Below are 27111 nucleotides of genomic sequence, written 5' to 3'. Positions count from 1 at the left end.
AATTGATGTAGAAACAGCATAATGATGGTATATTTTAAATGTGTTTAATGGCATCATTTTTCCTAAGTAGCCAATTATTAATGAAGGCCTGTACAGATAGTGTTACTGATGTCTCTAATGCATTTTTCGGGCCAGTGTTGCCACCTTGTGGACAAATTAGTTAGTGCAAAAACCATTCAAGGTTTATGTGCGACCTGCTTGTACTCTTCCCTCAGGCCAGATGAAGATGATTGGCAGGCTGGATTGGGCCCACATGCTGCCAGTTGAATAGCCCCGATCTAGCACATCCCACTGTTATTTTCACAATCATGCATGTTTCTTTATCACTCTTAGGTCAGGTGTGCTGGGAAAGCAAGACCTTGTACTCGCATGGCAGTCTTGGACACTAGATAAAGTTTTTCCAAGAAGTCGATAGATTTGTTTACAGGTGCTTTTTTGGAAAAAAAGTTTCTAAAGGGGTCTGAAAAATCGCTAAATTTAATGACAAAGTCACTAAGTTGGCAACACTACCAAAGTTAGTCTTAAAAACGCGGTTTGAAACACCCCTGTTTTCTACATCACAAACATTCAACCTATGTGTGAAGCAGTACTTTTGATATCTGGTCAAAGGTTTCTATTTACATTAGTGTTTTTGCATTGTTGAGTAATGTAGCCAATCACAGATATATCTGTTGATTTCATGAATGCAGTGGCCAATCAGAGGTGTTTAAGTCAGTCAGAATCCACTCACTACTCAAATCGGTGGAGTTTTGTTCAATGCTGAGTTATGCATGCTCACGAATCCTCTCATTATAACAAGTTGTAGACATGATGCAAATAAGAGATTAATTGTGCAGTAGAGAGCTTCACTGATTATAATGGAACACGTAAGATTGTGGTGAACTAAGACAAGTGACAGCATTTCTGTGACTATAGACCATGAAAAGGGATGGGGCTACATAAATTCTATAAGGGGAATGCTTTCTAGGCTATAGTTTGAATACATTCACTCACAGATTCATTCTCGAAATTGCAATGAACGTGATAGTGTTTTTGCAGTCCTAATTGTGAGTGGAATCTTAAGAGTTATCAGATGAAGCATGTTCATGCCAATAAAAGAAGTAACATTCCTGATAGCACATAAACATCTCAGAGACATCTATTTGAACTGCGTGTTTACATCTGGAAGACGTATATTTTAGAGTGTTTGTTCATTGGCAATACATCTGTAGGATGTTTCCTGTTGGACATCAAATAGACATTTAGAAAATGTCTTTAATATGTTTATGATTTAGAATGTATGTAAAACTGACAACTTAAAGATGTTTGTCAGATGTTTGTACACAGCAGATGCTTTCCAGAAGAAGTGATCTTTAACAGACATCTTGCAGACATATGTGTGCTATCTAGGATATTTTACAAATAATCCCAAGCAAAACTAACACTTAACTCTAGCATTAATTAAACTAATTTTGTGCTTTATCTATTACAAAGTGAATCTTAAATTTGATTTATATGTTTTGTACAGTTTGTGATAAACTTTACATTGTTCAATGTAGAAATAAATTTGGTGCTACATCTCCACCATTCATTGATTACTTGAAGGAAATTTTGAGAAGGTACCCAGATGGGGGACAAATATTAAAGGTAGGTGAAAAAAAAAAAACTTTACAAATTTTATATACATATTAATTTGTCAAAATGGTATGCATCGTATATATCACTGTATCAAACGATATTAATTATTCTATAAAATATCAGGAGCTGATACAGAATGCAGATGATGCAGGAGCTTCAACTGTGGTGTTTATTCATGATGAGAGACATTATGAGACTCACAGCCTGTGGACTGAAGAGCTTGGAAAATATCAAGGTATTTTTGTCGTAAAAACTTTTCTCATTCAAAGGTCACAAACATTCAGGTGTCCCACAAGCCGTTCAGGTGTTTTGCAGCTTATCTTCTGTTTTATAAATGGGAAGGAGTTTTGAGTTCCGAAAGTATTTTTTTATACAGTAACACTTTAGATTAGGACACACATCACTATTAAGAGCTTTCTCTCAATAAACTGCTGTTTTGCTGCTTATTGATGGTAAGTAAGGAAGGGCTCTATAATGCAGAATGTTGTGCAGAATAATGCATTAATATGTGCTTTGTAAATACTAATAAACAGCCAAAATTCTAGTATTATGCTAATAAGCAACTAGTTAATAGTGAATAGTGTTCCCTATTCTAAAGTATTACCTTATATTTAAATCAAACCTTTAGACACACTTTCCAAGTAATAACTGAAATCTGTGCTTCTCTTTTGACAAAACACCAATCACCACTGTTGTATCTGAAACTTTTATATCTACGATATCCAAAACCAGGTCAAAATCACAGTTTGATCCTAAAATCAAACAGGCTGCAAATGTGCACACAGTAAAATATGAGAGACATGATTACTTTTATCTACTAGGACTAGTACTGACATTCTTTACTATTCTATGCAAAAGACTAAATTTTTAAGTTTTTTGTTCAGTCATTTTTGTATGATCAGCCATTTGTAACTTTGATCTGGCAGGACCTGCTCTCTATGCTTTCAATGATGCAGCCTTTACAGAGGAAGACTGGGAGGGTATTCAGAGAGTTGGCAGAAGCATCAAGCAGGATGACCCAACGAAAGTTGGGAGATTTGGGATCGGTTTCAACTCTGTTTATCACATTACAGGTAATGTATGCTACATTACCAGATGGGCTCATACAACGTTTTGGGTATTCTAGTGCCTGTTGATTAGAAATCCTACAATATCGGTCATTGATTTATGTAGTGCCAACATTGCAATATGTCAGTTAATGTCTTTTTAAATTATATATCACATTATGTAACCTAAGCTAATAATTAATTAAACATTTATTTATAAATTAAATATTGGTTTATACAATAAAAAAAATAAATAATGTAATATCGACTTACTTTATTGGCCAGAATTTTAAAATTGGTGCATCCCTAATTGTAGTGTTATATCAAAATTATAGTGTTATATCAAAACTCAGGCCACATCCACATGAAGCCAGAGCTTTCCCTATCCAATCTTTTTTTCCCTTGTTCTTCCGTAAACACGGCGTCGTCTCAAGAAATATCTACGTACACACGAAACCACTGAAACCGACTCAAAACGATGTAGTACACATGCCAGACCAGTATGTGGCACTGTAATTCTGCCACAGAGATATACTAAAAATGGAGAAGAAGACTTGGAGCATGCACATAAACCTTGCACACTATATACAAACCCAACACAACAACAATAAAAGCTAATAAAGTTAGTAAAGCTAATAGGCTCAGTAGCTTCTGCAGCACGGACACAAGCATGCAGTCCGCCTTTGTTGTTGTTGTTGCTGTTACATGACATAGCAGTGTCTGACTAGGGGCGAGTCGTGGGGTGATGACATCATAGTTTCACAAAATATACGGATTGGCTGTACACACGAAAAAGCAAAGGTGTTGTTTTCAGATTTATACACTCTGGGACCCGGTTTCCAAAAATAGCAGTTTCAGGCTCTCAAAACGCCGGATCCGTCTGGACGAAACACCGATATGATACAAAATGTTTACATATGCAGCTCAACGTGCAATCACCTCAGTGATTGCAATAACCTAATTGGCTGCAAAACAAGGGCACTACCTCACAAGATACTTGGGGTGTCAGATTCTGATACAGGATTTAGCACAACACTAGTGATGCTGACAGTATTAAAAATATCATTGTTTTTTACAGACTTGCCATGTGTCTTCAGTTCTGAACACCTAGCCATTTTTGACCCACAAAAGAAGATGTTTGGAGAGGATGAAGAAGGCTATCGATGGTCTTTGAATGACGAAGAGGACAGAGAGAGCCTTTTGAACTTGAGAGATCAGTTTCAGCCCTTTCAAAATATTATCAGTCAAGTCAACAGTTGTTCTTGGGAGAAGGTCATCAGCGAGGAGCAATACTTCAAAGGAACGCTCTTCCGCTTCCCTCTGCGTAATGAGGCTTCTGAGATCTCAGATAACCTATATGACTCCACAAAAGTTACCCGGCTATTTGACAGTTTCATTGCTGATGCAGACATCAGTCTTCTTTTCCTGAGAAATGTGTCATCTATTACTTTGCTGCATATTGACACCAATGGCCTCTGCAACAATAGGCTGAAAGTTTCAGTGTCAAATCACTTTATTACAGACCTTTATCATATCAAGCAGGAATTGTTTGACAGAAAAACATGTTTTAAAACAGTATCACACATTTCCCAGCAAATGGAAGAAAAGAGGTCCAAGTGGCTTGTGACAACTTGCCTTCTGAAACAGGGATATATACCAGAGATTGACTCTCTAGCTAATAAGATGAGCTTCTACCCTCAAGCTGACGCAGCATTTCAATTAGATGAAGGCAGATCACTTTGCAATGGGCGACTAAGTTGCTTTCTGCCACTTCCAAATAATGAACCAAACAAAACTGGGCTTCCCATTCACTTCAATGCTTGCTTTGGCCTGACAGACAATCGGAGGTTCATCAAGTGGCAAGAGGAGGATCAGAAGAATGATGAGTCTGCGATGTGGAATGAACAGCTCACAAAAGATATTCTTCCTCATGTATATCTCATGATGATCCTAGATGCCATTCAATTATCAGAAAACTCAGCCCTGCCTTCTCCCACTGTGTACAATCTTTGGCCTGACCTATCGAAGACTGTACATAAAGAGAGATGGCATGAAGTTGCAACAGATACTCTGAAAGGTCTATTTGAATACAAAATCTTTCACCTTGCTGATGATGAGCAAATCTGGGTGTTTGCCTCAGACGCAGTTTTTCCAGTAAACAATATACGAAGTGACACAATGTCTGCTGTGTCGAGATTATTGATTGCTGAAGGAGAGAACCTGGTCACAGTCCCAGAGCATGTTTTGAAAGATGTTCAAGAAATCTTCCCTAAAATTGACACCTTGACATGGGTGACTCCATCTTATGTTAGAGATGTCCTTCACAGAAGTGAGGCTGAAAATCTCAGTAAAGATGACAAATACACTCTTCTTGAATTTGCTCTCAGTGATGAAAAGTACACAGAGCTGCAAGGACTCAAGCTTCTGCCTCTCAGTGATGGAACCTTTACTTCATTTGGCAATGGAGTGCAAAACACTGTTTTGATTGACAATGAGAAGTTTCCAAGGTAAGGTTTGACACAGTCTCTTTCCTGTTTGAATTCTTTAGTGTGTTTATATTGTGCTGTCAAAGTAGTAATATTCTGTTTTGTTTTTCTTTATTTAGAACATTGCTGCCATTTTGTAAACAAAGGTTTTTACCCCGTGATCTGAGCCCTTCTTGCGCTGTGCAACTAAGGAAACTAGCAACAAAGGGTAAGAAAAAATGTTTCATATATTTTATCAGGAATGTGAATAATAATATGAAATTAATATTGTGTGGGTGTGTTTCAGGCATATACACCATAATCAATTTGGATGCACAACATGTTGTTGCACTCATGAAGAAGCACTTACCCATGGAATGGAAAGTGTCCCAAGGTCATGTGACATGGAAAACAGCAGAAGATCATCATCCACCTAAGATCTGGCTAGCTGAATTCTGGAAGTTTCTTAGCAGTGAATGGAATGACTTAAGTAGCTTTATTGACATGCCTTTAATACCACTGGAGCCACTGCGGAGTTCAGGCAATTCTGTATTGTTAGCAAGATTGCAAAGTAACACAACATTTATCTTTCAGAGTAGCACAGGTTCCAACTTGTCAGATAATGTTCAGAAAGTGTTAAAAATGGTGGGATGTACAGTCATAAAAAGAGATGAATGCCTTAGACATCATGACATTGAGAGTTATGTTCTTCCAGCTTCACCAAGAAATGTTCTACAAGTCTTTGTAAACTCAAACAGAGACCAGGTCATCAAAGGCATTGCCTCTGCTTCATCACATGAAAGAGAGGAGTTGAAAGTCTACATCTCTTCTTTGGATTCTCTCTCAATTGCTGAACAGGACCTACTTTCCATGTTGCCTATCTTCAGAATAATGTCTGGGAAATATTTTGCAGTTAAATCAAAGCAAGCAGTTGTTTCAACCACCAGTCCAGCCATTCCAAATGATCTGCCAATGCCTGACACCATTGTACAGTGTGCAAATGAAGCTGATCGCAGACTTTTGACTCTTCTGAAAATTGAACTCTTGGATGCAGCTAAAGTGGCTGTTCATTTGATTGACTGCATTAAGACAGGCTTTTTCCAAAATGTTGAGGAACAGACAATAATGACCTGGATACTGAATAATGGTAGCATTCTATTCTCACAAAGTGAGCAGCTGCTCACAAAAACAAAAAGTCTCAATTTTATTGAGACAACTCAGGGAGAACGCAAACAAGCCTCAGATGTTTTTGATCCAAGAAACAGGACATTCCAGGACCTTTTTGAAACAGATTTCTTTCCCCCACCTATTTACACAAAAACCCAGGAAATGCTTCAGAGTTTGCAACGCCTTGGCTTAAAGACAGAGCAAAAAGAAATATCAACAACAAACATACTCCAAGTCATAAATCATATTGAAATGCTTTGTGTTCACTCACAAGATAAAGCATTCAAAAAAGCAAATGCTATTGTTCAAGTACTGAATGAGAATGATTTCCTTTCAGAATTCACTAAGACGCAGGTAGAAGAGCTGATGCAAAGGCAGTGGGTGCCCTGTGAAAATCCAAAGTTCTTGAATGGAAGAGAGATTTATACAGGTTTCTACAAGCCAGCTGAAGTTAGGGATTCACAGTATTCTTCAATTGTTGGATATGTAATGCCCCTTACCTCTGAGCTAACAGGACATGTATGCAACCATCTTGGACTTAATGACCCCCCTCCTGCTGAAAAAGTCTTAGAGAACCTCTCTGCACTGAGATCAATGGTCAACCCAAATTCACATTTTCAATTTAAAGCTGAGCTACACAGTATCTATAAATTCATGCAGGACAACATGAGAAATTTCAGAGATTTAATGGACACAAAATGCATTCCCTGGATCTGGAATAAAAGTGAGTTTGTCTGTCCAGGAGATATAGTTTTAAGCTATCCACCTGAATTGGATCTAAGCCCTTACATCAAGAAAGTGCCTGAAGAGTTTTTGCAATATGAAAGCCTGCTATCAAAATTTGGTGTGAAGAAAACACTGTCTGATGAGGAAATTGAAGACATACTCCATGACATAAAACATAGAATTGACTGCAGGTGTCCTCCTCATGGAGACTCGACAGAACTTAAAGTGACAATTGCCATTCTTGACTGGATGCGAAAAAATGAGAAGCGTTTAAAGGACAGTACACCTGTGCCTGTAATGGGACAAAATCAAAACTTTGCTCTGCAGTCTTTATCTAAAACACTCTTCTGTGACATAAGTGCTGAAGGACTAGAAGACCTGAAACAGGACAATGAGGAATTCTATGTTATTCATGAGGAAGTTCTACCCCTCACTGCAAGATGGTTGAAAGTCCCATTCTTAAGTACTCGCATCTTAAAACCACAGTTCATTCAAGCAGAGCAAGAGTTCTTTGGTATAGAACAATGTGGGCAATCTGAACCGATTACCCAAAGAATTAAGAACATTCTTAAAGAGTATGATGATGAAAGTGACATTTTCAAAGAACTCCTACAAAATGCTGAGGATGCTGGGGCAACCATGTGTAAATTCCTTCTTGACTTCCGAAAACACAGAGACCCCCCTGACACCCTCATTGATGATGGAATGGCCCTCTGCAATGGACCATGCCTTTGGATCTTCAACAATGAGCAATTTTCACAAGAAGACTGGGAAAATATTGTCAAAGTGGGATCAGCGTCAAAACAAAACAAAGTTGAGATGATTGGAAAGTTTGGGCTCGGATTTAATTCTGTTTACCATGTGAGTGATATTCCCTCAATTTTGAGTGGGAGCACCCTTCTGATACTTGATCCAAATGTCACCCATTTGGAAAAGCACATACTCAGCAGAGGAAACCCAGGAATTAAACTCAACCCATTCCAGGAACGGCTGTACAAAAGGTTTCCTGGACAGTTTAAATCTCATGAAGGCATTTTTGATTGTGATCTGTCAGCCCAAAACAGCAAGAAAGCTTACAACGGCACCTTGATAAAATTACCATTTCGCACTCTGGAGGAGGCAAAAAAGTCAGAGATCAGTTCAAAGGTATATGACGAAGAACGCATTTGGAGTTTTAAAAATAATTTGACTGACAACTCAGAAACGCACCTAATATTTCTGAAGAGAATTAAATCTTTGTCCCTTCAAATTGTCCCTGAAAATGCATCAACTCCTCCACAGGATGATCAGATTCACACTCCCCTAAAAATATCCAGAGAAGTCATGACTTCATTTACTGTCTTGAATGACACACCTCTCCAAGAGATCAAAAGCACTTTCAAAAATTCTGATATGACATGTGAAAACATGATTGATGTCAACAGTGCACACATTGTTAAAATAGTTCAAGAGCACTCAGAGAGATACCTCACCCAGTACTGGCTTTTGTACTCATGTTTTGGGATGCATGATTCAATGCATATGTTCCAGAAAAACAATGATCAAGAATATGTGTTTTCATTTCCAATTGGAGGTGTAGCTGTACCTTTGCATAGAGAGGCAAAAACTAAAACATGGTACCCAGATGACAGCCTTTTTGGCCAGGCTTTTTGTTTTCTTCCTCTCTCAATTGAGACAGGACTTCCAGTCCATATAAATGGGACTTTTGCAGTCACATCAAATAGGAAAGGCCTATGGGAAAAAGGAGTGAAGTCTGAGTGGAACAAAGCTTTACTTAAAGATGCTGTAACCTCTGCTTACATCACTACACTGCTTGAGCTGAAGAAAATGGCTCAAAATGGACATATCCAGAACTATTCCTTCTATGCATTCTGGCCTAACGCAGAGAGAGTAAGCAAAGCATTTTTACCCCTGGTTGAGTCTTTCTACTCAGCAGTTGTGCAGAATGGCAATGGTAAATCTCTGGATCTTTTTAGCAATGGAAACAATTGGTGTTCTATAGAGAAGGCAAAATTTCTGAATCCTAAAATTGAAAAGAGCCAAGCAGTTGGAGACATTGCTATGAAAGTGTTCTTGAGCTTGGGACCTTCATACTCCTGTGTTGTTTCTCTCCCAACATGGGTAAGAGACAGTTTTAATTATTGTGGCTTCAAGGAAATGCTCAAACAGAAGACAATTAATTGGCCTGAGTTTTACAACATTGTGTTTAAGAACTTGAGTGCTGTGGACAAATTCAACATAAATTATCTTGTTCTTAATGCCATTGACTTGAATGATCCTGCTGTTGATGACTTGCTGAAAAGTTATGCTTGCATTCCAACACAGAAATGTCAGAAGTTTCAATTTATCAAACGACTTGTGAATCCTTCTGGCAAAGTGGCTTGTTTGTATGCACTTGAGGAAGGACGCATTCTTGAAGGAACTGCAAATGACTTCCTCTCACCAAAAAGGATTCAAAGACTTTCAGATTTGGGAATGCTGAGTGACTGCCTCCCTTTAGAAGACATCATAGAAAGAGCGGGGAATATATCTAGTGTTTGGCAACAGGATAAATCTAAATTTCATAAATGTCTTCAGTGTCTCATGGAGTCAATGAAAGACTCCTTAGATGATGTGAATTCTCTGCATTGGCACACACTGTCTCAGATACCATTCCTTCCCGTCTTAGCTCCTTTAGTTCAGCAAAACATGAACACCACCATTCTTAAAAAACCCTCTGAAGTTTACAGTGCCCATTGTCGCAATTTAGTAAGCATGACAGAATTCACAGTTGATCATTCTAACCTTCAAATACACAGTTATGATTCAGTTTTCCAAAAACTGAGAGTACGGACAAATCCAGCAGTTGAGACAGTGCTTCAGCAGCTGTTAAATGCACACAAACACTGCTATGCATTTGAAAAGTCTGTTCTCCTTAACATTGCTCAGACTTGCTATGAATATCTCAATGATTACTTGTTGGAACAGAAAGATCCCAATCCAATTATTGGGCATGCAAATTCATACCCATTCATTTTCATCGAGGATCGCTTTGTAAATGTGTGGTCAGTGGCCAGAAGTGAAGAATTTGAGGAGAAACCATATCTCTATGTGCTTCCAATCATTTTCTCCAAATTTGAGAGGCTGTGGTACTACCTTGGTGTCAAAAAACAATTCACAAAGGAGCAATTTGTTGCTGCAATTGAGGAAATGAAGGCTTCATATGGATCTCACCCTCTTTCCACATTAGACCTCCATAAGTGTGCTGCCATACTCGTCAATGGACTGTATAAAATCAAAGAAGAATTGATTATAAACTGTCTCATACCTGATGAGTGCGGTGTGTTGACATCTTCTAAAGAGCTGAGATTTAATGACAGCCCATGGATGCCTGTCTCAGCTGGTGTCAAGCTCTCCCATGAGCTGATACCTCGGCCTGTGGCCTGTCATTTTGGTGTAATGACAACAAGACATCATACTCTCAAAGAATATTTTGTCAGTGGGTTTTCCCTTCATGCCAAAGAGTTTGGACAATCCGAGAAACTAACTGTCAGAATAAAAAATATAATTGAGGCATATCCATCTAAAAAGGATATTCTGAAAGAGCTTATTCAAAATGCTGATGATGCAGAGGCTACAGAAATTCACTTTGTTTGGGACAAAAGAAAACATAAGACAAAAAAGATATTTGGAGAGAAATGGGAACTGGTTCAAGGCCCAGCACTTTGTGTGTACAACAACAGAACATTTTCTGATGCTGATCTGAAAGGTATTCAGCAGCTGGGAGAAGGAGGAAAACATGGCACTTTAGGGAGAACTGGGAAATATGGACTTGGCTTCAATTCAGTGTATCATCTGACAGATTGTCCGTCTATCCTGACCGGTGACAAATGGCTCTGCCTTTCTGATCCAAATCTAAAATACATGGAAGGTGTAACAAAACAGTCCCCAGGCTGCATGTTTTTAATAGAAGACCATTTTAAAAAGTCTTTTGAGGATGTTTATCATACCTTTCTTCCAGAAATGTTTGATCTCAATTCTGGAACCATGTTCAGGCTCCCTCTCAGGACAGAGAAAATGGCAGAAGAATCTGAAATATCTACACATACAGTCACAGACCGTGACATGAATGAACTTTACTATGCCTTGACAGAAGATCCTGAAGGACTAATTATTTTCTTGAAACACATCACAAAAATACAGTTTTTGGAGATCAGTGAAGATGGAAAACATACAAAATGTTATTTCCTTATCGAAAAGAAATACACAGAGGACAGTATGGCAAACAAAGAAAACTTTCATAGACACGTTACAGAATCCTTTATGTCAGGAACAGCAGAACCATGCAAAACCATCTATGACATGCACATCTCATCTGGAAATAAACAAAGTCAGTGGGTCATTGCAGAGTGCTTTGGCTTCTCAAATCAAATCCATGCTAGAAAAAACAAGCAGGGTTATTTCAAAGTTCCCCAAGCTGCTCTGGCTGCATGTTTGAGCAGCTCATTTAACCACACATTTACCGGTAGGGCATTTTGTTCTTTGCCCTTACCTGGACAAACTGGTTTACCAGTTCATGTGAATGCAAATTTTGAAGTAGATTCTTCTAGAAGGGACTTGTGGAAAGAGGATGGTGATAGTCTGAAGACTGACTGGAACCGGTCATTGAAATTAAACATAATTTCACCACTCTATGCTGACCTCCTGTTAAGTCTCTGTTCAGTCATAAAGAAAGATACACCTACAGCTCTTGTATTTCTCAAGCCACAGTTAGATTCTTGGCTAAATTACTTTCCATGCATTTCACAGAAAGTAGACAAAGTCTGGCATGAGATGATTCTTGAGGTCTATAGATCAGTTAACAAATGTGACCTTCCTGTCATACCCACAGTACACTCTGTTCCTGAGTCATCACATCTTTCACAACAAAAATACACAATTACCTGGTGCAGTGTGTCTGAACCACATTCAGAAAATTGTCCATATTTTACAAATGAGGACCATGAAGGAATCTTCAAAATTTTAGATGACACCGGGATGAAATTAGTGCTATACTCTTTGAAAATGCATGAAATAAAAGCACATTTTAAAGCAGCTGGTGTGAATGTGACAGAAATCAGTGCTTCAACAGTGATGAACTTCTTGAAGCAAAGATCACTGAATGATCCTTCCCAGACAACTGGTAGTTTGCCTTTGCCCATCGACCAGACTTTGATCAAAAACAAAACAAGATGCTCAAAACTTTTGAACTTCTGCTTGACAAATGTCAGTGAGAAAAATATCCATGTCCTCAATGGGTTGCCTCTTCTCCTTACGGAAGATCAGATGTTAAGAGTCTTTGACTCTAGATGTCCAAAGTTGTTCTCGAGATTTAGCAGTCTTTTCCAAGGATATCAGGAGATGTTTGCCGATATTGCTGTCAATGGAAAGCACATGCAAATTCTACACAAGGGAATGTTTATTAAGAGCTTAACAATTGCTATGGCAGCAACATATTTGAAAACAGAACTTGAGCAACTGCTCAGGCAATCATTACCTGATCAAAGGTGGCAGCTCTACAAAGCAGAGAAAGAGACAATCAAATGGCTGAAAACTTTATGGAGCTTCTTTGAGGATCAGGTGGAAGTCTACAAAAATGGAAAGCTGAATGTCTTCAGTGAGATAAAAAAGCACTTTGAAGATAGTCCTATTTTACCAGTCATCTGCCCCAGTCAAAATAACATCCGGTTCTTGCAAACAATGAGGAATGTATCAAAAGTGATTTGGAATCCAGATGAAAAAATAGCTTCCATTCTCATAAAACTCGGGTTCATGAACTTAGACTTCAGCTTTTTCATCGATCTCATAGACTTCTGTTTCAAGTATATACATCCAGAGCTCCTGCAAACAGGAGACAGCTGTGCTGTTTTGGGAGAGGTTTATCATGTACCTCATTCACAGTTTCAGGGGCTATCAAAGATGAATGTGTAGATCTTCAACATTTCTTACAGAGTGAGATCAGAGATTCCAAAAAGAACATGGTTGAACATGTGAGGATGTTCAAGTATTTGCCCCTGTTTGAGTCAATATCTGGAAAACGGAAAAGGATTGATTTACACAGAAGGGTGTTTATTCTGAATTCTAAGCATCACAATGACTTTCCAAATTTGTACTGTGTCGATGGATGCGACAGTATTTTCCTCAAACGCAGCTGGGTGAACTTAGAATTGTCAGAAATTCTGAACATTCAGGTTTTAGATGATTTGGAGTTCTGTATACAATTCATTCTTTCTTCTGTGCACATGATGAAAGAGGCCAAGCTTCTTGATTTCATGCGGTTGTTAGTGGAACTTGGACCAGTGGATCACAGGATTGTCTCTGCATTGAGAGAGGTCAGATTTATTCAAGACATCCATGGCTCCCTTCAGGTGGCTTCATACTTCTATGATGACAATGTACACCTATACAGGGTAATGCTTCCAGAAGAGAAATTTGTGCCAGAAACGTTTTGGGAGATTTTCAGAAATAAGCGTAATGAAGCCTATTTGCTCTTAAAGGACCTTGGATTGAAACATAGAGTGTCTGATGAGGAAATCATTCAGTTTGCAATACAAATTGAATCTGAAACTAGAGGTAACATTCCTTTAGATGTTCTTAAAAAAAGATCACAACTCCTGTTTAAGACTGTTTTATCAAAGAGTAATGACAAAAACTCTAAATTACTGAACAGAGTTGCTAACATAAAATTCATCTTCCCAGTGAAAATTCATCAAACACTTTGTGATTATCACAAAGCCTTTGCTCAAGAGAGGGACGTTGTTGCAATCAGTGGATCATTGATTGACAGAGACAACAATCACCATTTTCTCATATGGACATCTATGCCAATCCTACCCTCAGAACTCTGCTCACTACATATCATAAAGAAAATGAAGGATGCTGGGGCCTTGGAGATCCCACCCCCTGGAAAAATAGCTGCTAATTTGAAAAACCTCTGTATGTCTCAGTGCCACACAGACAGATTGTTAGAGACAAGAAAAAAAATATTTAGCAAATCATACGGCTACCTACAGTCAATAAATTTTGATGCCTCTCTGTTCTCAGACCTCCCCATTATCCTTGTGGAAAATGGCACAACACTTGTGAAAGCTTGCCAGACAGTACTTGCACTGTCTGATGCTCTTGAGTTTAGGCCTTACTTGTACAACATTCCTTCAAACTACATGAAATTTGAAGACTTCTTCAAGATGATTGGTGTCAAGGAAAGACCTACCATCCATCAATATAGCACCGTTCTTCAAGAAATATATTCTGATAGTTCTGACAAAGACAGTCTTCAAGGAAATCAGCAGAAAACTGTGAAACGTGTGGTACAACAGCTGTTTTGCCTGTTGAAAGAGGAACAGAATAAAACCCATATTTGCCAAAACAACCAACTTTATCTTCCATCAACAGATGGAAGACTATATGAATCCAGCACTTTGTTTTTTAATGACACTGTCTTTCAGGCTGCAAGACTCGAGGGTCCTTTGGAAACAAAGCTGAAATTGCTGGAAAGATTAAACTGTTGTCATCTTGGAAATGATCACTATGAACATCAGATGTTATTGCAGTTTCTTCCTGAGCAAGTTCGCCCAAAATTTCTTTCGGATGTAATTTCTGAAAACCTGGAGGGAACAAGTGTCCAATATTGTGATTATGAAGGGGAGTGTGAATTTAGTGGCTGGTTTGACAAACACTTGTCTTCTGCTGCATTTCTTCATGGACTAGTCTGTCTCATCAGAGAAGAGAGCAAAGGTGGGGTTTCACATTCTGATGCTGCAGAAAAGTGTGAAGAAATCTTTTCTAAGATTCAAATTATCTGTTGTAAAACTCTTCAAACTGAGCTTCTTTTAAACCTTAAGCCACTTGAGGGTAGTAAGGCTGAAACAGATGTGTATGTGAAAAAACAGCAAGGTGGATGCAGTTTCTACTTGAAACACAATGATGACATGGCCCCCAAAGTAGTGAGTGAAATTACCATGTGTCTTACTAAAGAAATCAATGCTCTTCTAAAGAACTGTCTAACCACCTCAAGCCTTCTGGTCCTGGGGCGACTTCTGCATTGTGACAACATGGAGGATGTTGAGAAAGCATTGGCAAAATATGGCATTCATAACAGTGGCTACAAGGAGGAAGGACATGGTTCCTTACCAAAACCTGGATTTTGTATACCTGAAGAATGGCATGACTGCCTTGATATGAATTTCCTCAACAACTTTGAAAGTGGAGAGTATGTTGGCTGTAGTAAGGATGATTCTGGTGAATATTTCTACGCCATTATTATCGAGCGAGTGGATGATCCACTGGAACAAAGAGGACAGTATCCTGCCAGATATAAAATTCAAGTTGGCAGTGATGACTTCATTGAAGTAAGCTCTCTTGACCTTTACCAGTTTAAAAGGGAAACGAAGGCAACTGTATCAAAAGGGTCCACTTGCACAGATATAGAACGTCTTTTGACATCTGGGCCTCCACCCAAAACAGTCTTTCCTGAGACATTGGAAGAGATCAAAAGAGAAATTGTCCAAAGCTTAAATGAAATCTGGAAGATGTCAAGTGAGGACAAACAAAAAGCTCTTAAACGTCTCTACCTCCGGTGGCATCCAGACAAGAACCCAGGCAATGAAGCCCTTGCTACAGAGGCATTCAGATATCTGCAAAAGAGAATTGAGGAACTACAACAAGGGACTACAACTACAACTACAACTGCACATAGCACATCCTCATCCTGGAGAGACTTTCGAGATTTCTATGACATGTGGAACACAGAGGCACGAAGTCACAGGAGGGGACGCGAGAGGTTCTATCAGAACTATTCTAGAAGGCACTATAACTTTTGGTCATACCACAGAGAAACTCCAAGGCCAAACAGAGGGGAGGCAAAACGCTGGTATGAACAGGCTCAATGTGACATCAAAGCAGCTCATAATGACACTGGTGGAGAAAGTTCAGAGTGGTGTCTGTTTAAAGTGCATCAGGCTGTGGAAAAAGCCCTGATAGCAGCGATGTACAGGGGAAGTGGACATCATCCCAACAAATGCTCAATAACTAGCCTTGCTCTACAGGTGTCCCATTTCAGCTCACAGTTGGCTTCTTTACCGAACACTTTGAGGCAACTGACTGACCTTGGTGTTGATGACAAAAAAACACAATATCCGAACTATCACCAATTTCCTCACATTCCAAACAAGCAATTTGGTATTAATAATGCCATAAGGGCATTGGATATTGCAACAAAGCTTTTAGAAAAAATAGAAGAATACATATATTGAAATATTATACTGTTCAATAGAGGCAATCATTAGGATCTTTTTTTTTTTTTTTTTGGTATATGTTTAACACTATTAACATGCATAATGGAAATTCTTTAATCTTTTGCATTTATAATGCCGTAATGGCACTGGATATTGCCACAAAGCTTTTAGAAAAAATAGAGGAATACATATCTTGAAATATTATACTGTTCAATAGAGGCAATCATTAGGATCTTTTTTTTTGTTGTATATGTTTAGCACTGTTAACATGCATAATGGAAATTCTTTAATCTTTGGCATTAATAATGCCATAAGGGCATTGGATATTGCCACAAAGCTTTTAGAAAAAATAGAAGAATACATATCTTGAAATATTATACTGTTCAATAGAGGCAATCATTATGGTCTTCTTTTTTTATATACGTGTTTAGCACTGTTAACATGCATAATGGAAATTCTTAAATATTTGTAATCATGTTTTGATAATTGTCAATCTGGTTATCTTTTTGCTTACTATTATATATGCAACATTTATATTATTCCATACTGGGTATTCATGTAGCAAACATTAGAGCATGGCATTAGCAATGGCAAGGTCATGGGTTCAATTCCCAGGGATTGAATGAAATAAAATGTTTATCTTAAATGCAATGTAAGTTTCTTTGGATAAAATTGTCTGCAAAATGTGCATTAAAAATCACATTAGAATTGAAAATGTCAATGTCCAGCATTTAAAAGCATGGGTTTTATTAAGAAATATTAACAGAAGTCAAAAGCTGTTTCAACCAAATATTCACTAAATGACAAAACTGCAAAAATTGAACACTAACAGTCACACAACCATCCTGCAATACAGATGCTGTATGTGCTTTACAATTCTTGCAGCAAAACCACTTCTTGAGTCTATTGCAATATAAAATGTTACTTGAATAGTGTCTCATGTTGTTCCCCTTACTGTTTGTGAAATTAAGCTTCGATTTGAGCAGCATCTGGTTTCCTCCATGCCACTGCAAAAACCATGCCAAAAGTATTTGTAGTTTTCTGGTGTCCCAGTAATAACTTATTACACAAATTCTGTACATAATTACAGCAGGCATACTGCCTGTCCTTTACATAATGAACACAGTAAAAGAAAGCAAGCATTGTTAGAAGTGGTCTTTACAGTGCTGGCCAATGCGGTGTACAGTGCGTCTGAAAAATACAAGCAAATATCACACTTTAACACGGTAATGAAAAGAAGAATAAAAGCCCTCACCTGCAGTGGTCATTTTTTCCTGAAATAACAATCCCATCTGTTTGGTATGTTTTAACAAATTAATGGAAAAGGCTACTTTATTTTCAATCAGTAATATGTAGGAGAATAAAAATGTCACCTTCATACATTCATCTGCAGGAATATAAGATAATCTAGTTATGAACGGTGATGTCATACTGTAAAAACTAGTTCAAACTTGAAATGCTATGAATGATGTAAATTTGAGCAGAAATATATTTTTCAGATTGGGACTTGGTCACCTGAATAAGACTCTTCATCTATTCACTGTTATCACCCTGATTCATGTCCTGCACAGTCTAAAAGCTCACACATGAATCCAATGATTTAATAAAGAATGTGGGGTGGGGTGGGGGGTTATATAATATAAATAACAAACAATCCACAGGCATATAAAAAATATTTAAGGCCCATGTTGAAACACTAGCTGGGAATGCATAAGCTTGTGGATTTATGGAGCAGCATATCCGCAGCACACCTTCAGTACTGGTTTCTTGCAAACAAAGACTTAGATATCCATTTCTCCATCTTATATCCATCCTTATTGTCATTTGGTCTCCAGATAAAACATTTACCAAAGATTTCTGTGTTGATGTAAAAAGAGAACAAACCAAACAAAAATTGACTTGAGCATGTTTTTTTTTTTTTTTTTTTTTTTTACAGCTATTATATTGGCGCTAGTAATGCATTGAAATGAAGTGCATTTCACATTTTCACACACCCTTGAAATTACAAAGACAATCTGGATCCTGTTTTGACATCAGGCACTCTTTTGCCCTTTTGGGCCGGTCCTCCTCACACACAGGGAACATTCGGCACGCATGTGTCATGTGCAGGACAAGTGTGCTTGAATAAAAACTGAACTCATAATTTTGTCACACAAGAAAACAGGAGATGAAATCAAGTCATTTGCCCTGACCACTGAATCAGAGTTTTATTTGCAAGGCATTCTGACAGTTTGATATAAAAATAAACTGCATAGCTCTGTCAAGGACTCTTCATGTTTGTGGAGGAAGAGGCAAGCATGTCCGAACTTCCCCCTAACGCTTCCTTTGTAAATTTGCATATGCAGATATTTCTGGCATCTGGTTCCTCCTCCATGTTACACATTCTCACATGTTGTAGGCCACATATATAGGGTCCAGCTGGTCGGCGAGGAAGCCGTCCCGCAAGTGCATGCGCTGCTTCTCCCCTCTGGAGTTGATAGGAATGACTCCAGGATCCACCACCACAACGACCCCCACTATGAGATAGTGCTCTTCCAGAACCACGTTGGTCACCAGAGCAACAAGATCCAGGGCTTCCTGTTCTGACCCTTCAAGCTCCACGACCACCACCAAGAGATTCGTCCATGTGAACACAGCACTGAGGAAAGGGTGAGAGCGTATTTAAGTACGAAAAGCAGAATACTGTATCTACACTGCAAAACATGGCTATTTTTGTACAACATGGGTATACAACATGGCTTTATATTTGTAAATCAAATTCAAAGTGTAACAAAATTAAAACATTTCATACAGCAAGATATTAATATGGAAAAAACAGTCTTCAGGAAGTCTTAAAGGAATGCTTCCAGTTAAATGAAACTTCGTCAACAGCATTCATGGCATACAGTAAATTATTGTGGAAATTTGGTGGACTTGTCTCATGTTTGTCTTTCTAATGTTAGCTGACTACATGATAACGAGTAGGCATCCCTTGATAAAGAAGTGCACTTAATTTTATTTAATGTGCACTTGTTGTTTCAAATCTTGAAAGATTATTTAAAAAATTACATGCAGATAATATAATATTAATGAAATAACAGGTCACTTGAGTGTACTTAAAGACAGCACACTTGCATGACTGTTTCACGCTGAAGTACACATTTAAAAAGTGCACTTTTTAATAATGTCAAATTAAAAGTTTCACATTGATGTGTTGACTAACATACTAAAGCACATGCAACATACTTGATTGTAGTTTTAACAGTAGTGTGTTATTCAGTATTACGTTTAAAACATTTAAATTGGAACTTCTTCATTACAAATGTGTAATTAATATATTTAAATACATGACATACAAGTTTCAATAGCAATGACATTAAAGTATATTTTAGTTTACCATAAACATTTGTCAGTACATTCAGCAGTACACTAACCATATTCCAAAGGCAACAGAAGTAATGATGAAATTACATATAAAGATGTACTTCAGTCTTACTCAAATGGGCCAAAAAAAAAAAAGAACAAAAGAAGCAAACTGTATTTATTATAAATATAAACTATAATACATTTTTCATTTCAAAGTATGTTTAGGAATGGTATCAAAACTGTATAGGTACCAATATTGGATTTAACAATGTTAGAGAATATTAGATTATCAATGTCCATTAGTGTAACTGGCCAACAATAATAATAGTCATCATATAGTTGTCTTGGAACTTTCGCATGACAAATATACCACAACTTGTGTTTCAGGAAATAAGGTAATCAACAGCATGCCACAGATCTTATCTTGTATTTAACTCAAAACTTCCTTTAATACCTTTGTAAATTTTGCTTCTCAGGAAAGGTAACTTATGTAAACAGTTTAGACATTTTCAAAGATAATTATTAAGAATAGTAATTTTAAGCTATTGTCATGGATGCACCAAACAATGAAAACGATCAAATGTTCAGTTGTTATAAACAGTAAAATGGAGAGTTTATATTACAGTTGAGTAAAGATTTAAATAAAAAGTTTATCCATTAAAATCTGCTTCTGTGAGGTATGAGGAAAGCATTTAAAAATATTGCTTACCACTCTGCAATGCTCTTGTGTGACCTTATGACAGATGTTTCAATATCAATGGGATGGTAGCGCATTCCCCGCAGCTCTAGAGTCTCATCTAGAGAACCAACCACGTACAAGGCATCATGCCGCTCTAGAATAATGTGCAAAAACATCATTTATTGGACAACACAACTGATTTTTCCTATTATATCTGATGAGTACACACCAAAAAACAATGTACAAACATTGCAACAAAATAAAACATTTAAAAAATCATTTATTAGCTAGTCAGGGTGTGTGTTGAAAGCTTTTATTAAACATGTTTTTAATTTGAAAAGTCACCTCAGAAATATCTTGAAATGAGACACTAGTTTGTTTGTGTGTATGGTCTTCATCTCATGCATACAGTACCTCCACTGGCATCTGTAAGTTCTGTGCGCCGCAGGAAACCGAGATATCCAGTTCGAGCCCAAACTGTCTGTGTGTCACCGAAACTCAGTCTGGTGCTGAAGTGGTCAGCATGCAACGCCTCTTCACCATAAACCGTATAGTATCCTGTGGCATTATGGGGGCTGCTCACCCAGATCTGTTTTTAAATACAGTACCATCAGCTCACTACACATGATATAATATAACATAACAGACTATAATATAACTAACATAGCAGGTAACACTACTTATTTTGGAGCTCAGATGTGGTTCTCTGTGGTTAATAGCACTCGCTATTGAAACTTACTTCTCCCAAATGAGAATCTCCTAGAGGGCCTTTGGTCTCTGTGTTGGCAATTATAACCTTTACCCCAGGCAGAATCTGTGTGTTGAGAAATGTAATAAATATAAAATAATTATTATTATTTTTTAATTTAATTGATTTTAATGAAGTTATAAATTTGGATTAAGTTTTTTTTTACGTTTTTGAATGAAGTCTCTTATGCTCACCAAGACTGCATTTATTTGATCAAAACTACAGTAAACCAGTTATATTGGGAAATATTATTACAATTTACAGGAACTGTTTTCTGTTTTAATGTTTTTAAATGTCATTTATTCCTTCATCCTTCAAAAATCATTCTAATATTATGATTTGCTGCTCAAGAAACTTTATCATCAGTGTAGAAAACAGTGTTTTCTGCTTAATACCATTCAAGTAAGATACAAAATAAATACTTTTATTCAGAAAGAATGTATTAAATTGATCAAAAGTGACAGTAAAGACATTCATAATGTTACAAAAGATTTCCATTTCAAATAAATGCTGTTCCTTTGAAATTTGTATTCATTTAAAAAAAATGTAAATGTGGCAGTTTATTATTATCAGTAACATTGATAATAATAAACATGAATAATAACTGAGCACTAATAATAATAGATAACAAATCACCATATAGGATCATGTTACACTGAAAACTAATGGCTGAAAACTAATGAGATAATGGCTGCTGAAAATTCAGCTTTGTATCACAGCGATAACATATATATATATATATATATATATATCTTACAATATTACTGTTTTTAACCGTATGTTGCATCAAATAAATGCTGCCTTGATGAGAAGAAAGCACTTTTCTTTCAAAAACATCAAAACATTTTAATTACTCCATTAAAATGTTGTATGTGTATTCATTATTTATAATATCTCACCTTCCCAGACTCCATTAGTGGCAGACTGTGCGGTGATCCTCTTTCAACTAATCGAACCCTGATTGAATTGGAAAAAATAAATAAATAACAGATCATATATAACTGAACTTTTCTAATTAAAAGACCAAAATAATTTACTTAGTTACTTAATTAGTTGATAAACAACATAATATGAATTGATATGAATTGACACTGGTATATAAGCTTTAGGAAAATCAGAAGTGTTTGTTATAGCACCTGTCATGCCGCAGGGCCCTCATGTCTAGATATACTGTGGTGGGATCCGGCCCAGCGGTGCCCTAGAAACAAAGGAGAGCAGATCACTGGAGGTCTGTGATATATCTGCCACCACAGATTCTGTGTTCATACAGCTGATCCACCTTCAGGCACTAGCACATGTACTGTGTTACCATGTACCGGTGGTGACATTATATGTGATGACACATAGGACCTTCTCAGAAAGATTATAAAAGTGAACATGGATACTTAAAGGCAAAGTGTGTAATTTGTTTTGCTAGACTTTTCTTAATATGCAGAGACAACTATAAGCAATTTGCATGTTAAAGTAGTAGATCTTTTGTTTGTTCGACCAGTCTGACACAGAAAAATTGGCTCAAATTGTTTCTGTTTGTGAAACAAATGACAGATTGTGAATGCTTGGGGCAGCCTGTTTGAAAACAGTCAATGCATTTTCAGCAAAATTTAGAAATGACATGCTTTAACTTAATAACAGATGGAAGTAACATAGAATTTGTCATAAATTTCCTTTAAAGGGATAGTTCACCCCAATGAAAATGAAAATTCTATCATCATTTACTCAGCTTGATGACTTTTTTTTTTGTTTTTGTAAAGGTTGTTCAACAAACAAATATTATAAAAATATAATGGAAGTCAATGGGAACCAAAACTGTTTGGTTCTCAACATTCTTCAAAATATCTTCTATTATGTTTCCCAAAAAGTCATACAGGTTTGGAACGACATGAGTGTGATGACAAAATCTTCATTCTTGGGTGAACTATCAGTTTAATCAGTCGCTGTAAAAACAAGCGAGTCTACTCTATATGCACAGCTACAAGCATTGCTTTGGCACATCCTAGAGTATATATATAGTAAGTGCAGGGCCAAGCACAAAAGCTATGAAAAGCAGAGCAGGCATATGAATACATTCTGTCAAAGTAAATGAAAAACAAGTATATAGACATTAAAGTCACATTTCATAAATAGAAGCTTGCAATTTTTTTGGACTACTTAGAATAGATAGATAGATACATAGAACTGTTAAATAATTAACAATTGAGATTAGTATATGGATCATCTCATTTCATCTTATATGAAATAAAATATGGCACTGTATGTAACAGTGCTGGCACAAATAATACAATATAATAAAAAGTATTAGGTACTTAAGAGACTGGAAGCAAAGCATTCTTTATGTCATGCAGATGAGCATTTCACACACACATATATATACGGTATACACACAAACAGAGACATATGAAAAGCAGAGCCTTTACAAGCGTCCTGGAAGCCCCCTGCTAGCACCCCTGTGGTCCCCATCTGGGTCACAATACCTGCTCAGCCAACTTGCCCAGCCTGTTGGGCTGACGAGAGGGCATGGAGCAGCAGACAAACACAGGCGAACATTTAATACACAAACAGATACATATACATACAGTTACAGACAGGCGTCCAGGCCAGTGAACAGAACATAAGGGTACAGAAAATGATTTTTAAACAATTACAACAGATAAAGGCCCATTCACACAAAGAGCGATGCGACAAAGCGACACAAAAAATATAACAGTGTTAATAATAATTTTTGTGTGATATTAAATTTCAATAACTTTAGAGAAAATGTTAAATACTTGAACAAGCGCTAATTTATGTTTTGTAATTTAAAATATAACCTATTGCTAAAACGTAGCGATATATTTAACTTTTGGTGTGAAAGGATTTATAGTACATTATTCTTGTCATGATAAAAAATCATGGAAATTTCACACTTAATGTAAACAGGTCTTTTAAAAGCAAACATTCAAGTTTCTACCTAACACAAATAAAAAAAACCAAACAAACACTTGAATTCTTCACTCACCTGAAGACAAATGGCCACATTGACCCTGCAGCCGAAGGTGGTGCTGACGGCCCGTGAGGAGAGCCCCAGGTCTTTGAAGATCTTCGAGAAGGATTGTGTAAGCGTGGTGCGAGGACGTTCTTCAGCCACCACCATACAGGTTCGTACACACGACAGATTCACATTCCGTAACTGCAGGTGTACAGATGGGGATTAAACTCAATGGAATGAATCAAATACAACTTATGCCCTTAACGACTTTAACTAGAACTACTGTAAGCTAAATGGGATCCTAGAATATGCTGATACTCAGAGATAGGACATACTACTTAGTCCAAGATAATGGTAAAGATAATAAGTAAAGTAAACTACGGTTTGGTGTCGGTAGGATTTTTAAATATTTGTGTAAGAAATCAAAATGCTCACCAATGCTGCATTTATTTGATCAAATATTAATATTTTTGTGGAAACCGTGATACATTTTTTCAGAATTCTTTGATGAATAGAAAGGTAAAAAAAATAGCATTTGTTTTATATATAAGTAAAATGTTATAAGTAAAGTGTTACCATGCATTTAAATAAAATATTGGAATATAATTATTTGCTACATTATGTAGACTAAGGGTGTGTGATTACTGTATATTACTGACCCGCAGAGCTTCAGTCTGGGAGCCTAGGCCTTTGGTACACATCTCCATCACTGAATATGAACAGAAAGTCACTCGTACTTTATACTGACTGACAGCAGTAAGCCACAGAGACGGATTGGTCTCCAGCTCCAGAGGAGGAACCAAAATAGACTGATGGCCTGAGTACACACTGCAAACACAAACATGATTTACATTACTGTGCATCACATAAATAATACAATATCACAGTATCCAAGGTGTGAACTGTCTCTCACCTGCAGAGACACCAGAGGGCAAAGCCCAGGCCACAGTAGGGGTCCAGACAGATGGCGATCTGTCGAGAGGGGTACAGCTCACACTGCAGCTTAATAGAGCGACACAAGGCACTAGTGGCAGCATGGGACATCTGTGAATAATACACAACGTTAGAAATGTCAATCCCACACAAAATGAATGTACCATTGGCACTTGAATGACAGGTTAGACAGCACCTTGACCCCAGCAAGGATTCCTGTGGTAGAAACACTGAAGTCCAGGTAGGCGAGCATCTCTGGGGTGGGAGGTTTGTAGATCTGAGGAATTCTCTTTCTTGGGAGATCATCTGAATGGAATGAATAGACTAAATGTATCGTTTCTTTTAACAAGGGATTGCAATGATACAATAGTAAAAAAGTGTAAATTATGTCTTTACCTGTGTCCAGTATCAATGGCCACGTTTTAATATCTACAGCAGCTGCTGCCTCTTTGGATTTCAGTAGTTTCATTATTGCTTGAGTTGTCAAAATACATACAGACTTACTGACCTGTCAAACATATGCACCAGGATAGAAAAGTTACAGCAGGGAATACAAGATAATGTTTAATCAATCAGACACTGGCTTAAGGCTAAAATAATACTTGTTAATATATATTAACACACACACACACAGAATATAATCTACATATATAATCTAATATAATTAATCTACAGTGGCCCCAAAAAGTATATGGACACAATAGTCACCATTCATGAAAATAATCTTATTTTGATATAAACAAGTTTGACCACTTGGTTAAATAAATTGCAAAAATGACTTGAGTGAGAAAAGCTTTAGAATGATTTGTTTGCAATGACACTTAATTTGTTATTTTGTAAAATAAAATAAAATAAAACAACACCTTACGAGTAAGTTTTAGTTAGTTAACATTAGTTAATGCATTAGGTATCATGAACTAACAATGACCAACAATTTTTACAGCATTCATTAATCTATGTTAATGTTAATTTATAAATACACAGCAAAAAATCTCCTAATGATTCCTAATGAATATTAACAAAATTAACATTATTGCTGAAGTGTTACCTATAAAATGATATAAAATACAATAATAAAGACTGATCACAAGGGGGCGCTAGTGTTTCTGTTTATTGGCTATAGTAACAGCATGTGCTTGAAGTTACCTCAACAATCATTTTAACGGTTGGCAGGGTTGTGGTTAGGTTTTGTGGGTGTGGAGGCCTGACAGTGACTGGAACACAGCCGGCGTACAGACAGCCATAGAATGTGGCGATCAGATCGATACCTGCAAAGTAGGAAGACAGAGAGGTATTGAGCTCCACAAAACCTGAGATCTGAACACCCTTTATTAGACCACAGTAATGTAAGTCTCTTTTTCTCTTACCAGGAGGATAAACAAGTGCTACATGATCTCCAGTGTTAAGTCGACCTCTTTCCATCAGCGCTACGGCCACACGCTCTGCCCGCTTGTGGAGCTGTACACAGGAGGCTGTGTTGGCCACAGTGCCCTGAAAAAATAAAACGCACATAGAGTAAGATGATAGTGAATACACAATCTATCTGACTCTGAATACTGTGTTTTCTGGGTTGAGGGATAATGAGTACTGTACCTTGGCGTTGAGCAGCAAAAACAGAGGGTGATCTGGTGTGGCCTGAGCTCTCCACTGCAGAACATCCTGCATGTACAGGAACTACAAGAGGAGAGATGACACATTCAGACAACAGCATACTTCAGGACCTGCCCCTGTGATAAAGTGCACTTAATTGTATTGAAAGCGCACTTGTGGTGTACTTCAAATCTTAGATGTAACTTGTACTTGCAGATAATCTAATATTAATTAAATAAAAATGTGCTTAGTGTTCTTAAAGAGAGAACGCTTTCATGACTATGTTTCTTTTAAAAAGTGCACTTTGATGTCAAATTAAACATTTTCATCATTACAAATGTTCAATTAAAATATATAATATTGATTTATATTGTATTTTACCATAAATGCTTTTCAGCACATTCAGCAGTACTTTAACCATATTTCAAAGACTATAGAATTAATTATGAAATTACGTATAAGATGTACTTAAGTCTTACTTAAGTGGGTCAGAAAAGCACTCTAAATTTCAGCTACTTGCATATAATATAAATTTAGTATAATACATATTCATTGTATTATGTGTTCCTTGTGAAA

General features: G+C 37.1%; 2 protein-coding genes and 1 long non-coding RNA gene across 9 annotated transcripts in view; 2 read left to right on the top strand and 1 right to left on the bottom strand.

The window, feature by feature from the left end:
• LOC131546492 (sacsin-like) overlaps positions 1-17899 on the top strand; it is a 47508-nt gene extending 29609 nt beyond the window's left edge. The window contains 7 exon segments of the mRNA XM_058786077.1: positions 1539-1626; positions 1741-1852; positions 2544-2690; positions 3742-5170; positions 5269-5357; positions 5436-12956; positions 12959-17899. Of these exon segments, the coding sequence (XP_058642060.1) occupies positions 1539-1626; positions 1741-1852; positions 2544-2690; positions 3742-5170; positions 5269-5357; positions 5436-12956; positions 12959-16293 (12721 nt within the window). The 3' untranslated portion in view covers positions 16294-17899.
• A 549-nt stretch (positions 17900-18448) lies between these two features.
• dip2a (disco-interacting protein 2 homolog A) overlaps positions 18449-27111 on the bottom strand; it is a 120333-nt gene continuing 111670 nt past the window's right edge. For all 7 annotated transcript variants that reach the window (XM_058786078.1, XM_058786079.1, XM_058786081.1 and 4 more), the window contains 14 exons: positions 26539-26619; positions 26313-26436; positions 26092-26213; positions 25342-25453; positions 25142-25251; positions 24926-25056; positions 24672-24840; positions 24043-24213; positions 22184-22245; positions 21947-22004; positions 21039-21113; positions 20714-20888; positions 20330-20453; positions 18449-18913 (listed from right to left, as the gene is read on the bottom strand). In XM_058786078.1, coding sequence (XP_058642061.1) covers positions 18661-18913; positions 20330-20453; positions 20714-20888; positions 21039-21113; positions 21947-22004; positions 22184-22245; positions 24043-24213; positions 24672-24840; positions 24926-25056; positions 25142-25251; positions 25342-25453; positions 26092-26213; positions 26313-26436; positions 26539-26619 — 1767 coding nt within the window. In that variant the 3' untranslated portion in view covers positions 18449-18660. The remainder of the gene's footprint in view (positions 18914-20329; positions 20454-20713; positions 20889-21038; positions 21114-21946; positions 22005-22183; positions 22246-24042; positions 24214-24671; positions 24841-24925; positions 25057-25141; positions 25252-25341; positions 25454-26091; positions 26214-26312; positions 26437-26538; positions 26620-27111) is intronic.
• Positions 26099-26674, top strand: LOC131546503 (uncharacterized). Its single transcript, XR_009272729.1, has 3 exons — positions 26099-26236; positions 26316-26460; positions 26554-26674. It is a non-coding gene; the product is annotated as an uncharacterized LOC131546503 (long non-coding RNA).

This window comes from Onychostoma macrolepis, chromosome 09 (assembly GCF_012432095.1).
Source record: "Onychostoma macrolepis isolate SWU-2019 chromosome 09, ASM1243209v1, whole genome shotgun sequence".
In the NCBI taxonomy this organism is placed as follows: Eukaryota; Metazoa; Chordata; class Actinopteri; order Cypriniformes; family Cyprinidae; genus Onychostoma; species Onychostoma macrolepis.
This window is presented reverse-complemented; position numbering and strand designations above follow the sequence as displayed.